The 13,349-nt window shown below is 50.2% G+C and overlaps 1 protein-coding gene across 8 annotated transcripts in view; it reads left to right on the top strand.

Moving 5' to 3' along the window:
* The window catches only part of DLGAP4 (DLG associated protein 4), a gene marked incomplete at its 5' end in the record, with an annotated part of 100,246 nt that overhangs the window by 27,137 nt on the left and 59,760 nt on the right, over nucleotides 1-13,349 (top strand). The window contains one exon of one of the 8 annotated variants that reach the window (XM_082645048.1): nucleotides 7,939-7,962. The exons of 6 other annotated variants lie outside the window; for them this stretch is intronic. Coding sequence is in view for 1 of the 2 variants with exons in the window: in XM_082645046.1 (XP_082501172.1) it covers nucleotides 9,738-9,783 (46 nt within the window). Of the gene's footprint in view, nucleotides 1-7,938; nucleotides 7,963-9,595; nucleotides 9,784-13,349 lie in introns of those variants that run through there. One more of the 8 variants, XM_082645046.1, reaches the window with a different exon arrangement.

Raw genomic sequence — 13,349 nt, 5'->3', positions numbered from 1 at the left:
ACTGCCGTTCACTGGGTGTCGGGGACTGTGCTAAGCACTTTCTGGCATTATCCCACTGCACTATTGCAACAATCCTATGATACAGGTCCCAATATTATCCCCATTTTACAGGTGAGGAGACTGGCCCCTCATCATGGTCTTTGTTTCAGGCAGGATTGGTTGTTTCCAGAAGCAGATTACCCTTCCCCTGCGCAGTCCCAGCAGCAGACACTGTCAGACCTGGCCAGGGTGAGGGCTGTGGAATTGAACATCTGGGCAGGAATGCAATCCAGTCGTCAACAGGAATTTAATGAGGCTATCGAGGTGTGCGGTGTGAGTGCCTCTCAGGTTCCCAGGTTTCCCCGTCCTGGCTGTGGCTGCCTCGCCTCCCTCAGCCTGTGTTGGAATCAGCTGATTCCTCACCCACCCACTCCTGGGAACCAGGGCTACCTTAAAGACAAATAAAATCCATATTCTAGAGCTAAAAGGTTATTGTTTCTTGTCTCACTATAAGAAGCGTGCTAAGGGAGGAAAAGGGACAGGGATGTGCCTCGGATCCCAGAAGAAGACCATGTCAGGGCCAGGTGAGAGCCATAGCGCTGTCTCCCCACCCAGGTCTCCCTCATTTCTCTGTCCCTGGCCTGGGTCACCCTGGGGAGAGCTGGTGCATGGAGGTCTGGTTTGGCCAGTGAATAGGACAAAAGCAAGAAAAGTGGTCCCAAGTGGTTGGAGCTGGACTTGGCTCAGCTTGGAGCTGAACTGGGCTTGGAAAACACTTTCTGTCCAGGGGCCTGCCCTCTCAGCCCTGGGCCAGGCTCTGAGAGGATGGGAGAGATCAGACAGACAGGGCCTCTGCCCCTGGGAACTTAGGATCTGACAAGGGAGACAAGGCCTACAATTATGAGAGACTGTGTGACAGTCTGTAATTAAGCATCTGCTGAAGGAAAGCATCGTCTGAGAAGGAAGAAGTGAGCATGAGCCAGAGGAAACAAGAGCCCTTTTGAGGGGGGCTGGATTCACAGAGGCCGACATTGGGGCTGATGTTCCTGGGAATGGTTTCTGCAGAGGCACAGGTGTGGAGGCTAGACAGGGTAAGTGCATATTATGGAAACAGTGAGTAGACTAGTTTTGCTGATGCATCAGGGCTCGGGGAGGAGCCAGGAGATTGTAGGCAGCATAGAACGTGAGCTGAAGAGCAGAGGCTTTGGAGAGCCATGGAAGGTTTTAGAGCCGGGATGGCACAGCTGGAGGATTTTTTCAAGATGAGTCAGGCTGGGTGAATTGGAATGAATGAAAGTGACAACAGGGAGGAGCTTTGTAGGCAACTCGGAGAAGGGAGAGGGCAGGGTTCGGGTGGGGCCCGTGCGAGTGGGAAGGGCCAGTTGGGGTAGCAGAGGATGTTGTGTTCCCTGAGGAGAGCCTGACTGGGGGGCCTGATGGGCCAGCGGGAAAGATGTTGGGTGTTGCTACTTGGAGCAGGAAGTAACAGTCTGAGCACACTGCTCGCACACCTGCTCTATGCCAGGCTCTGTGCCAGGGCCTCCATGGATGCTCTCATGAAATCCTTACAGCAAGCCCGAGGCAGGTGGACTTAACCGTCCCCATTTTACAGATAAGGAACATGTGGCTCAGACCCAAAGCTGACTGTCTGCAAATGCTGGCTCTTCCCACAGTTCAGCTCTGCTTCTTGGAAAGGAACCTCCTACTGTTAGGGTCCCAGGAATCTGAGCCTTCTTGCCCCTTGGATTGGGGGCACCTAATACATCCCCTAAAGGCCAGAACCCCCTACTTTCTAAAGACCTGGAAGATTGGGGCTGGGTACCAGCTCAGAATTTCCTCAAGGTGGGAGAGTCAGGGAATTGAGGGGCCTTCACATCAGCAGTTTTACTCGCCAGGCTGTGAGCAGCCTCCAGAGCTGGGCCTCGTGTGTGTCTAGTGCAACAGTGGGCATGTCCATGACTGGGCCCACTGGGATTCTCAGCCAGCCCCCACCGGAGAGGGTGGGCCCTGGCCCAGCCACAGAGGCAGGGAGGGACTTGTCTGAGGTGCTCTCAGCACAGGAGAGCCAGGTGATGAAGCCTATTTCCCAGGCTGCAGCCAGGGATAGCCACTGGGCAGAGGGAAGGGGAAGGGGACTGGTGCTTAAGAGCGGCTAGCGGGGGAGGCAGCAATGGTTGGCGGCGGTGTGCAGCTAGGAAACGTGGCCAGTCATTCTCGGTGTGCCGCCCTGAGCAGGGCCTTGTCCTGGGGTCGTGAGGCCACATGACAGGCACAGCCTCTGTGTTCCGCTCACCCCACTCCTCCCTTGTCTCCAATAAACACCCCCAGGATCCTTCTGCCAGTCTGCTTTGGCAAATTCATACCAAAATCAGGACAAAGGTTTTGATGAGGGATTTTTGTGCTCCTTTGGAACAGACACAGCCTGAGAAATGTTCGGCTATCGGAACAGTGAACTAGACTGACCTGTGCTGTCCCTTTCAATTGTAGCTATTCACTTGATTAATGCTTTACCGTTTGCCAGGTGCTTTCTTGTAAATGTGATCATTCTCATACGTATTCATTCTTTTCATTTCGTTTTTAGCACATTGTTTCTGGATCCTTAATATTTGTGTAGCCTGTTTTTTAATTTCAAAGCACTTACATCTACTTTATCTCAGTAGGTTCTTATACAACCCTAAGAGGATTGCTATTCTTGTCATCATCATTTTCCAGAAAGTGACTCACCCAGGGTCACTCTGGGATTCACTGGCTGAGCTGTTGTTCACTTATTCAACAAATATTTGTTAAGTGCCTGCTGTGTGCCAGGCGATGAGCTGGCCCTGGGGATACAGTGGCAAGCAGAGCCGTCTTAGAGACTTAGCTTCTGACCTCCCAGAGTCCACAGAATCATCAAGGTCTAGCCAGGATCCACCCTAGCGCTCCTGACCCCCATCTTGGGCTCTTTCCACTGCAGACCCCTGGAGTTTGGGCCTGAGGCTTAGATCTAGACTGTTGTAGCCTGTGAGCCTTCAGCCTGGAGCATCACGGTAAAGCAAGCCAAGGCAGCAAGTGTCTGCAAACTGAACTTCAAAAGTGACAGAAGAGGTCTTCGGTAATGACTTAATTATTAACGAGAAGGTGAGGAAGGGCATCTCTACAGAAGGCCATCTGCTCCTCCCCAGGGGGGAGGAAGTCGCGCAAGGGCTGCTGTACCTAAGATCCGGGCCTGAATTTTCTGCAGGCTCCAAATATTTGATTACAGTCTGCACAGGTGTGGAGCCCTGTGGCCATGTGCTAAGCTGGGGACCCTCCTTGCTTCCTTTAATATTAAATGAGATGAAATAAAGGCATATCTTAGGATATCAGTCTGGAAAGGACTCTCCCAGCCCCCTCACTTCCCATGAGTGGGAACCAAGTATTGGAGGGGACGGGATCCCATATTGAGAGAGACATTATTCTTTCCCTTCCCCTGTCTTACCAGCCTGACTTAATTTCCCCAGTCCTTCCTGTAGGAACCCTCCCCGCTCAGCTGTACCTACTGAGCATTCAAAGCCCTCTTGAAATCCTTCTTATGCCGTAAGGCCAAGTTTTTCTGAGTCTTCCCTGCTACTTTCTGCCCTGCCCAGAGGCCTGTGCTGTCCAGGCTGCCTCCATCTACTGTCAGAGGCTGACCACCTGTTCTGCAAGACCAGACCAGCAGCCCTTGAGGAGACTTCAAAATCCAGGTGTCTGGGCCTTGCCTCCAGGGAGTCTGATGCCTGAGACCTAGAGGGAAGCTTCTTTGGGTGCATTTTGCTGGAGTTATTTTTTTATGTGCAGAAATTATGCTTTTATTGAGAAAGCAATACATGTATGTGGTTAAACATTTCAAACTTTGTAGGAGAAAAAAGGGGTCCAGTGAAAAATTAGTCTCTCTCCCACCTAGGCTCCTAGATAATGACTGTGAACAGCCTTGATGTTTCCTTCCAGAGATACTCTGCATACACGGGCAGCTGTGTCAGTACATCCCTTTTTATTACCCACTGCCTGTTGTTCTGTACCTTGTCTTCTTCATACAAGGATGTCTCTTGTCGGTATTCCCTGTGGGCACACACATGGCTGTGTGGCAGTCCACTGACAGATGGACCACCCGTTGTTTGTCCAGTCCTCTGCTCAGGGACATTTAGGTGGTTCCCAGCCTTGCTGCTACGAGCAGCGCTGTAGCCAGCACCCTTCCCACCTGGCTGTATACATGTGGGTAAGCATCACTGTAGGAGCCATTCCTTCCTGCAAGTGAAATTGCTCTTTTGAAGAATCTGTGCACCTAAAAGTTTGTTACCTTCTTTTGCATTCTGAAAATCTATATGTATATATTTTAACATCTTTATTGGAGTATAATTGCTTTACAATGGTGTGTTAGTTTCTGCTTTATAACAAAGTGAATCAGCTATGCATATACATATATCCCCATATCTCTTCCTTCTCGCATCTCCCTCCCTCCCACCCTCCCTCCCTACCCCACCCCTCTAGGTGGTCACAAAGCACGGAGCTGATCTTCCTGTGCTATGCAGCTGCTTCCCACTAGCCATCCATTTTACATTTGGTAGTGTATACGTGTCCACGCCACTCTCTCACTTTGTCCCAGCTTACCCTTCCCCCTCCCCATGTCCTCAAGTCCATTCTCTACGTCTGCGTCTTTATTCCTGTCCTGCCCCTAGGTTCTGAAGAACTTTTTTTTTTTTTTCAGATTCCATATATATGTGTTAGCGTACGGTATTTGTTTTTCTGACTTCACTCTGTATTGACAGACTCTAGATCCATCCACCTCACTACAAATAACTCAATTTCGTTTCTTTTTATGGCTGAGTAATATTCCATTGTATATATGTGCCACATCTTCTTTATTCATTCATCTGTCGATGGACACTTAGGTTGCTTCCATGTCCTGGCTATTGTAAATAGAGCTGCAGTGAACATTGTGGTACATGACTCTTTTTGAATTGTGGTTTTCTCAGGGTATATGCCCAGTAGTGGGATTGCTGGGTCGTAGTGGCTGTATCAATTTACATTCCCACCAACAGTGCAAGAGGGTTCCCTTTTCTCCACACCCTCTCCAGCATTTATTGTTTGTAGATTTTTTGATGATGGCCATTCTGACTGGTGTGAGGTGATACCTCATTGTAGTTTTGATTTGCATTTCTCTAATGATTAGCGATGTTGAGCATCCTTTCATGTGTTTGTTGGCAATCTGTATATCTTCTTTGGAGAAATGTCTGTTTAGGTATTTTGCCCATTTTTGGATTGGGTTGTTTGTTTTTTTGATATTGAGCTGCATGAGCTGCTTGTAAATTTTGGAGATTAATCCTTTGTCAGTTGCTTCACTTGCAAATATTTTCTCCCATTCTGAAGGTTGTCTTTTTGTCTTGTTTGTGGTTTCCTTTGCTGTACAAAAGCTTTGAAGTTTCATTAGGTCCCATTTGTTTATTTTTGTTTTTATTTCCATTTCTCTAGGAGGTGGGTCCAAAAGGATCTTGCTGTGATTTATGTCATAGAGTGTTCTGCCTATGTTTTCCTCTAAGAGTTTGATAGTGTCTGGCCTTACATTTAGGTCTTTAATCCATTTTGAGTTTATTTTTGTGTATGGTGTTAGGGACTGTTCTCATTTCATTCTTTTACATGTAGCTGTCCAGTTTTCCCAGCACCACTTACTGAAGAGGCTGTGTTTTCTCCATTGTATATTCTTGCCTCCTTTATCAAAAATAAGGTGTAGGGCTTCCCTGGTGGCACAGTGGTTGAGAGTCTGCCTGCTGATGCAGGGGACACGGGTTCGTGCCCCGGTCCGGGAAGATCCCACAGGCTGCGGAGCGGCTGGGCCCGTGAGCCATGGCCGCTGAGCTTGCGCGTCCGGAGCCTGTGCTCTGCAACGGGAGAGGCCACAACGGTGAGAGGCCCGCGTACCACAAAAAAAAAAAAAAAAAAAAGGTGTATTTTTTTTTCCAGGGCTACTGATTTTTTTTTTAATTTTTTAAAAATTTTATTTATTCATTTTTGGCTGCGTTGGGTCTTAATTGCTGCACAAGGGCTTTTCTCTAGTTGCGACGAGCGGGGACTACTCTTCGTTGCAGTGCGTGGGCTTCTCACCGCGGTGGCTCCTCTTGTTGCAGAGCACAGGCTCTAGGCACACGGGCTTCAGTAGTTGTGGCACACGGGCTCAGTAGTTGTGGCTCACGGGCTCTAGAGCGCAGGCTCAGTAGGTGTGGCACACGGGCTTAGTTGCTCCGTGGCATGTGGGATCTTCCCCGACCAGGGCTGGAACCCATGTCCCCTGCATTTGGCAGGTGGATTCTTAACCACTGTTCCACCAGGGAAGCCCAAGGTGTATATATTTTTAAAAGCACCTTGCCCCCACCCCTGGATTCAAATTCCTTTCCTTGGTTAAGTACTGACAGTACTAATACAGCCCAGCTGAGAGAGGGGAAGGAGGCTGGCCAGTCTTTGCTCAGAAGCCCTCAGCCAATGAGATCTCTCCAGAGTAAGGTGCAGATGGGAGGAAGTGAGGGATGAAGGGAAGAAATGGGCTGGAGGAACATCAGGAGTGGAGCCAGGACTGGGGGGAGGGGATTCTGTTACAGGTACCTGGGGACCTGTTTGTGACTTGGTCTCCAGGGAGGGATGCCCCCCCCCCACACACACACACATACACTGTGTCCTCCTTCCTGTGCTTCTCAGGTGTGTGCCGCACCTGCTTGGCAACGGCTGGGCCATTGAGCTCATTCATCCAGCAAATATTTACTGAGCTCCTGAACCCAGTGCTGGCTTGGCCACAATGTCCCTGTGCCTTTCCTAGCCTCAGTTTTCCTCATCTGAGAGGTGGGGAGGCTCATCCCTGCCTCTCTCATGTCACCAGCCTAGAGGAGAGATTTGGTAAACCAGCCAGTGGGTAAACACCATAAAACAGATTACAGTGGTCTTAGCTAGACTGTGCCAGGCACCCTGGGGTCAGCAGAGAGTGAAGTTTGGACCAGTCCCGGGTGGGATGCTGTCTTAGTCCTGGGTCTTAGCAGATGGCCTGGTCGGCCCTCAGGCGGGGAGTTTTCAGGCAGCTGTTGGTGGCTCCTCTTGCTGTGCTAAGACCAGATCAAGCTCATCCCTGTGGTCTTCCTGAATTTTCTCTGCCCCAGGGGCTGCTCAGGATAAAGGAGTTGAGTTGACAGGCTGGGGAGAGGTAGTTAGAGAGACCAGGAAGGTCTCCACACAGCGGCCAGAGTTTGCCTCGTCCTCCAAGCCAACAGGAAGGCCCTTTTGGGTCCCCCTCTGGTCATTTCTGCAGCTCCTTTTTAGTCCTCAGTGGTGGCAGGGATGAGGAAGGGGAAGTTCCATCATTTTTCTAATTTAAAATGACACTTTAAAGCACTAGCCGAATTCCTCCCTCCTATTTTATCAATGGAGAGACTGAGGCAGGGGGTTGAGGGCCTCCTCCCACGTTTCCCAGCGAATCAGCAGCCTCACTGGGATGAGAAGCCAGGTGTTCAGGCCTTAACTCTCACCATCTTTCCCACATCGTCCCAGTCTTTAGTTTCACTTTGGGGTTAAAAACCAAAGTGAAAGAAAAAGGTAAAGCAGGAAGCAGCCGCTTCAGACCCAGCCCAGGCTGGGGTGGGCCCTAGGGACCTCACTAGGCCTCACTAGGAGAGGAGCAGGCCTCTTCCCCACCGGCTCCCACCCTTGTTCTGGAGGCCTGGCTGGGGTCGGGGCCGGGTGGGACCCCGCAGGGAGAGGCGCCAGGCTGCAGACCGGCGGTGGCCTTCTGGCTCGGCCTGCCCCTGTGTGGGAGACAGCCAGTTCCACGGGTTCCCCGGTAAAGTCAGCCTCACCTGGGTGTGGCCCCAGGTGGGGAGCTACTGCCTTTGAAATTCCTGTCCTTCTGGGGCAGGGCTGGGCTGGAGGTGGACCTGTGTTGGCCTGGGACATCAACCCTGGCTTCCCGAATCCAGCTTTCACAGAACAGTTCCACTCTCCCTGAAGGTAAGAGCTAACGTCCTGTCTCCACTGAGAAAACTTTTAAACTTTCTGTCACTGTAGGCACTTACCTCACCCCCTGGCGGTTTCTTCTTAAGGACGCAGATGGCCTGAAAGCCTTCTGTCCTGGTTGCAGTCCCAGGGTCTTGGAGAGCACAGGGCGTAAGGGAACCGGAGCCGTGCTTCTCCAGTTGATAGGTGGCCTCCGACAAGCTCCTTCCCGGCTCTGGACCTCAATCCCCATTTGTTTCTTGGCAGGAGCTCTAGCTCCTTCTAGCTCTGCTGTTCAGCCGAATAGACTTTGGTCCCCCAGTGAGACCAAAATCATAACACACGTTTGGTTCGCCTGTGTACTTCAAAGACTAGCCGTTGCCTAACTAGCTGGAGTCTCAAGTTCCCGTTTCTCTGTGCTTTTTCTAAGGAAATTCTCAGCCTTGCCAAAGCAGATAATGGTAGCAATTTTGTTGCTTCAATGAATAGGATTTTCGTCTATCTCTCCTCTGCTCTACATAATCCCAAGGTCCCCAGGCGCAGAGCTGTGTTCGTTCAAGTCCACTCCCTGACGGCACATGCTGAACACACAGTAGGTGATCTGGAAGTTGTGGCTGAGTGACTGCACTGATGATCCACACCTAGCCACGCTGCTCCCCTGGGGGGCAGAACCTGGCACTTACAAAGCCCGACTGTGTACGAAAGCCCACACACCAATGGTCAGGCAGCCCCGTAGTTAAGAGCATAGCCCTGGAGTCATGCTGCCGGGGTTCAGATCCTGAGCTGCCACCTGGAGCTGTGAGGCTTTAGCAAGTTGCCTAACCTCTCTGGGCCTCCGTTTCTTCACCTGCAAAATAGAAGTGATGATATTACCTGAGTCACTGTGCGAGGACAAGAGAGAGAATGTGTGTGTGTAAAGCACTCAGGACAGTGCCAGGCACAGAGGAAGCACTTAAGAAATGTTTGCCCCTGCTCTTCTTGATATCCAAGGGGAGACAGAAGACTTGAAATATTTAAAGACTGTGCATGTCCCATGTCTGGCAAGATGCAGGTGCACTTGGTATTTGGAGAGGAGTTAATCATTCGCTGGCTCTTTGTTGAGTGTGGGGCTCTGATGGGGAAGATGCAGCGAATCAAGGCAGGCTTTAGAGAGGAGGTGACCTTCAGGACCTCAAAAGCTGGGTAGGCTCCAAGTGGATGGAGATTTTTAGGGGAGGCTTCCCTGGAGACGGGAGGGGAGGCAGGGGCTGGTTGTCCAGGGGCCTGGGGAGCTGAGATCAGGCTAGAGAAGCCTGCCCAGGGCCGTCAGAGTCCACCAGGCACTCAGAGTCAGGGTTTATCTCGGCAGGGTCATCACTACCTTGGGCAGTATCCTGCTGGGGACTGCAGTGAAGAGTCCGCTCTTGAGTGTGTTGTGAATACAGAAATAGTTCAAGGCTCTCCTGGAACTTTCTTGCCTTCCCAAGCTTCCCACGCTTCATGACGTGCCTGTTGGCCCTGCACAGAGCATGGTAGCAGTGAGGAGGTGTTTGCCTGTGGGGTAGGGGGAGCGGGGCTTGTCTGACAGCACCTGTAAAGGCAGGGCTGCCACTGCTACTGCTGCCCCAGCAGTCTTCTCAAAGGGGGTGCACGCCGCAGTGCGTGGGAACAGCCCAGGGGAAGAGGACTTGGGTTCATCCGCCAGCTCATCCCCACCCCGCCTCCACTTTCTTCCCAAACAATCAGCCATTCATCCCCGGTGCTGAGCCAGGGGAAGGAGAGGGAACAAGACAAACCTGGTCTCTTTCCTCATGGAGCTTGGAGACCTCATCCAGCTTGGAGACCCCATTCAAGCAGGTACAGACACACAGCATACTGTCTAATTGGGATGAGTCCTGGAGGAAACGTAGTTGCCGAGAGGGACTTTATTCGGAGAAGATGGGGAAGGCATCTCAGGGAAGGTGGGGTGGGGGGTGGGAAGGAGGCAGTTAAGGCAGACTGGGAACAGCAGGGGGCAAGACCCTGAGGTATAAAGTGTTTGGTGTATTTAGGGAACTGGGAGAGGTTCGGCTTATGTCTGGAAGGGTCTGCAAGGTCAGGCAGGGCCTGGCTGGGCTTGGTGAGCCTGGGGAGGTCTGAGGCCAACAGCTTTGCTCACCCAGAGGTGTGATAACGAAAGTATTACAAGTGATTTTTGTTTTAAAATTAACATCAGAGCTTCTGAATACTTACATCATCATCATTATTATTATTATCATCATCATCATCGGGTTTTCATACTGATCATTAGTCATCAAGAAAAGGCTTATTCAGCACTCCCTACTTATTGCTAATGCCCTTTCACATACTACTTCACAATTCACAAAGCCCTGTTGCTTCTGTTGCTGAGGGAGGCGGGTTGCAGTTATTACTGCTGTTTTTAGAAATGATGGAACAGAGAGGTAAAGTGACTTGTCCAGGGTCACACAGCTTAATCAAGATTTGAAGTCCTGATTCACTACTCTTTCTGTTCTACCAACTGCTTTTGTTTAAGAACGCCAATGCAGAAGTTGCTATTTCTTTTTAGCCAGATTGCCATTCCAAAATGATGACAGTTTAAAAGTTTGGGTATAGAATGATGTAACAGTAATTGTGTTAGGGCAGTGGGATTAAAATCACTTTTTAACTGTTTTCTATAATGTTATACAATATATTTATAGTTCTTTTTTAAGTTTTAATTTTTTTAACCTCCACACAATCTCCCATCCAACTCCCTTCCAAGGTTCTAACACATCCATTTCTACCCTTGTAGACCTCCAGTCTTTGTGATTTTCTATTTGAATTCTTTCTTTTTCTTTTATTTCTATTCCCTGAATCTCAGGAAAGAGATTGTAGCAGATTATAAATCAGCCCCTGCTCACAAATACATTTAAGTCAAACCAGAAATCAAAAAATTCATGCTTAAAGTAGCTTTCAATATTTTATTTTGTGACTTCTGGATTTGGGGTGAACAATCAGTTTAATAGCTGGGGCTCGTTTGTAGAGAGTTCCTCAGTAGACTCCGCACTAGCCCATTTTTTTAAACACCGTGTTAAAGTGCACATAAAAATTTACCACATGGACTTCCCTGGTTGTCCAGTAGTAAAGGATCTGCTTTCCACTGCAGGGTTCGATCCCTGGTTGGGGAAGTAAGATCCCGCATGTTGCATGGCATGGCCCCCCAAAAAATTACCACTTATACTATTTTTAAGTGTGCAGTTCAGTGGTATTAAGTACACTCACATTGTTTTACAACTATCACCACCCTCCATCTCCAGAACTCTTTTCATCTTGCAAAACTGAAACTCTGTATCTATTAAACAACTTCCCATTCCCTCCTCCCCCACCCCCTGGAAACCACCCTTCTACTTTCTGTCTGTATGAATGTAACTACTCCAGGTAACTCATTCATTAGTCCATTTTAAGGAGGTATATTTGAAAGGGAGAGTAGGTTTCATCTGTAAATAATGAACTCTTGGTTAACTCTCCCCCAAGTTAATGCACACTGCAACTCTCAGCTTTATGTGGCTGTGTTCCAGCAGAGTTTTTAAAAGGCTGCTCATCTCCCAGGAGGGCTTTTCCCACAGAGGCAGTGTTGGTTCCAGCACCCATGGTGGCTGCGTGGAGCCTGGACACAGCTTCAGGATCCTTCTTAACACAGGCAGGTACTACCAATTAACCAGAAGTAGCACACCTGTTGGAACCTGTGCCGTCCACAACCTAGTGCAGTGCCCAACTTTTACAGATGGGTGTCAGTCCTAGGAGGGGAAGGGACCATTTGAGGGGCAAGTGATGTCACAGGTCTCTTTGTGAGAGAGGAAAAGGGCCTGGTAGGACAGCCCGAAGCCTGGGGAGGTGATCAGTATGCTTATAAAAACATCAGGGGCTTCCCTGGTGGCGCAGTGGTTGGGAGTCCGCCTGCCGATGCAGGGGACGCGGGTTCGTGCCCCGGTCCGGGAGGATCCCACATGCCGTGGAGCGACTGGGCCCGTGAGCCATGGCCGCTGGGCCTGCGCGTCCGGAGCCTGTGCTCTGCAACGGGAGAGGCCACAGCAGTGAGAGACCCGCGTACCGCAAAAAAAATAAATAAATAAAAATAAAGTGTGGCACAAATTGTAAGCGATCCTAAATAAACTGGGGGAATGGAATGTTTTAAAAAATAATAATAATAAAATAAAATAAAATAAAAACATCAGGGCAGAGCAGCTCCCAGAGGGGTAGAAGTTGTCAAGGTAAAGTCCGCTTTCTTCAGATGCTCTTTGGGATGCTGGCTTGGGCTTGAGGTCTTTTCTAGGGCTTCCCTGGTGGCGCAGTGGTTGAGAGTCCGCCTGCCGATGCAGGGGACACGGGTTCGTGCCCCGGTCCGGGAAGATCCCACATGCCGCGGAGCGGCTGGCCCCGTGAGCCATGGCCGCTGAGCCTGCGCGTCCGGGGCCTGTGCTCCGCAACGGGAGAGGCCACAACAGTGAGAGGCCCGCGTACCGCAAAAAAAAAAAAAAAAAGTGTATTCTAGTCAGAGTCTGCCAGCAGAAGGGAGAGACCAAATTTGTCTTTCTATGGTGATTTCTAAGCTTTGTAGGAATGTGTGTGTCAGCCTCCTTGTCAGCCAACTTGTATTTTTGTTGTGAGACTGGATGCTGTGAAGGTTGGGTTCTGGAGACTGAAACCTGGAAGGTTTGCACTCACTTAGCAGATAGAACACTTGCTGTGTGACGCTGAACAGATCCCTCAAACTCTCTGAGCCTCCATTTCCTCAGCAGCACAAGGGGCGATGGTGAAAACATCTCCTTGTGGGGATCAAATATAAGGACCTCGGACAGTGACTGGGCCAGGTCAGTAGCCAGCGATGCCTGAGCAGGCAATAAACGCCGGTAACTATGACGATTAGTCGCTAATATTCAGCGAGTCCTTACAGTTGCGGGGTGCTGGTGACTTTCCCTTGGGGAGGTCTTCCTTTAAAAAGATCTTCCCAAATGTCACCGTGTGTGCTTTTAGAGGTGGTTGGGAGAAAACTCGAGTATGGAGGGTATGGAGGCGTGAGGGGTAGGCCTATAGTCCCTGCTTGTCCCTGCACCTCTGTCTTTTGCTTGCCAGGTCGCCCCTCACAGACTTCCCTACTGCTGCATTCTCAAGTCTTCCAGGGGAAGGCCCTGCAGACCTGTCTCACTTTTGGGGTGAAGTCAGAGACAGGGTCCCACGTCGTAAGTGGCAGGAGGCATTTGCCTGGGCACCCCTTCTGGGTGCCACAGGCATGGGAACCTTGCAGTCACTGCCTTCAGGGGACTCAGGGTCTAAACGGAGAAGGAGAAGAGTAAACAGACCTGTAAAACAGTGTGACGACAGGGGCCTGTGGTACCTCTAAACCTGGGGCGTGACCCAGTGAGGACAGTCAGGGAAGGCTTGGA

The sequence above is a fragment of the Mesoplodon mirus genome, assembly GCF_964341445.2.
Source record: "Mesoplodon mirus genome assembly, chromosome: 15".
NCBI classification, from domain to species: Eukaryota; Metazoa; Chordata; class Mammalia; order Artiodactyla; family Ziphiidae; genus Mesoplodon; species Mesoplodon mirus.
This window is presented reverse-complemented; position numbering and strand designations above follow the sequence as displayed.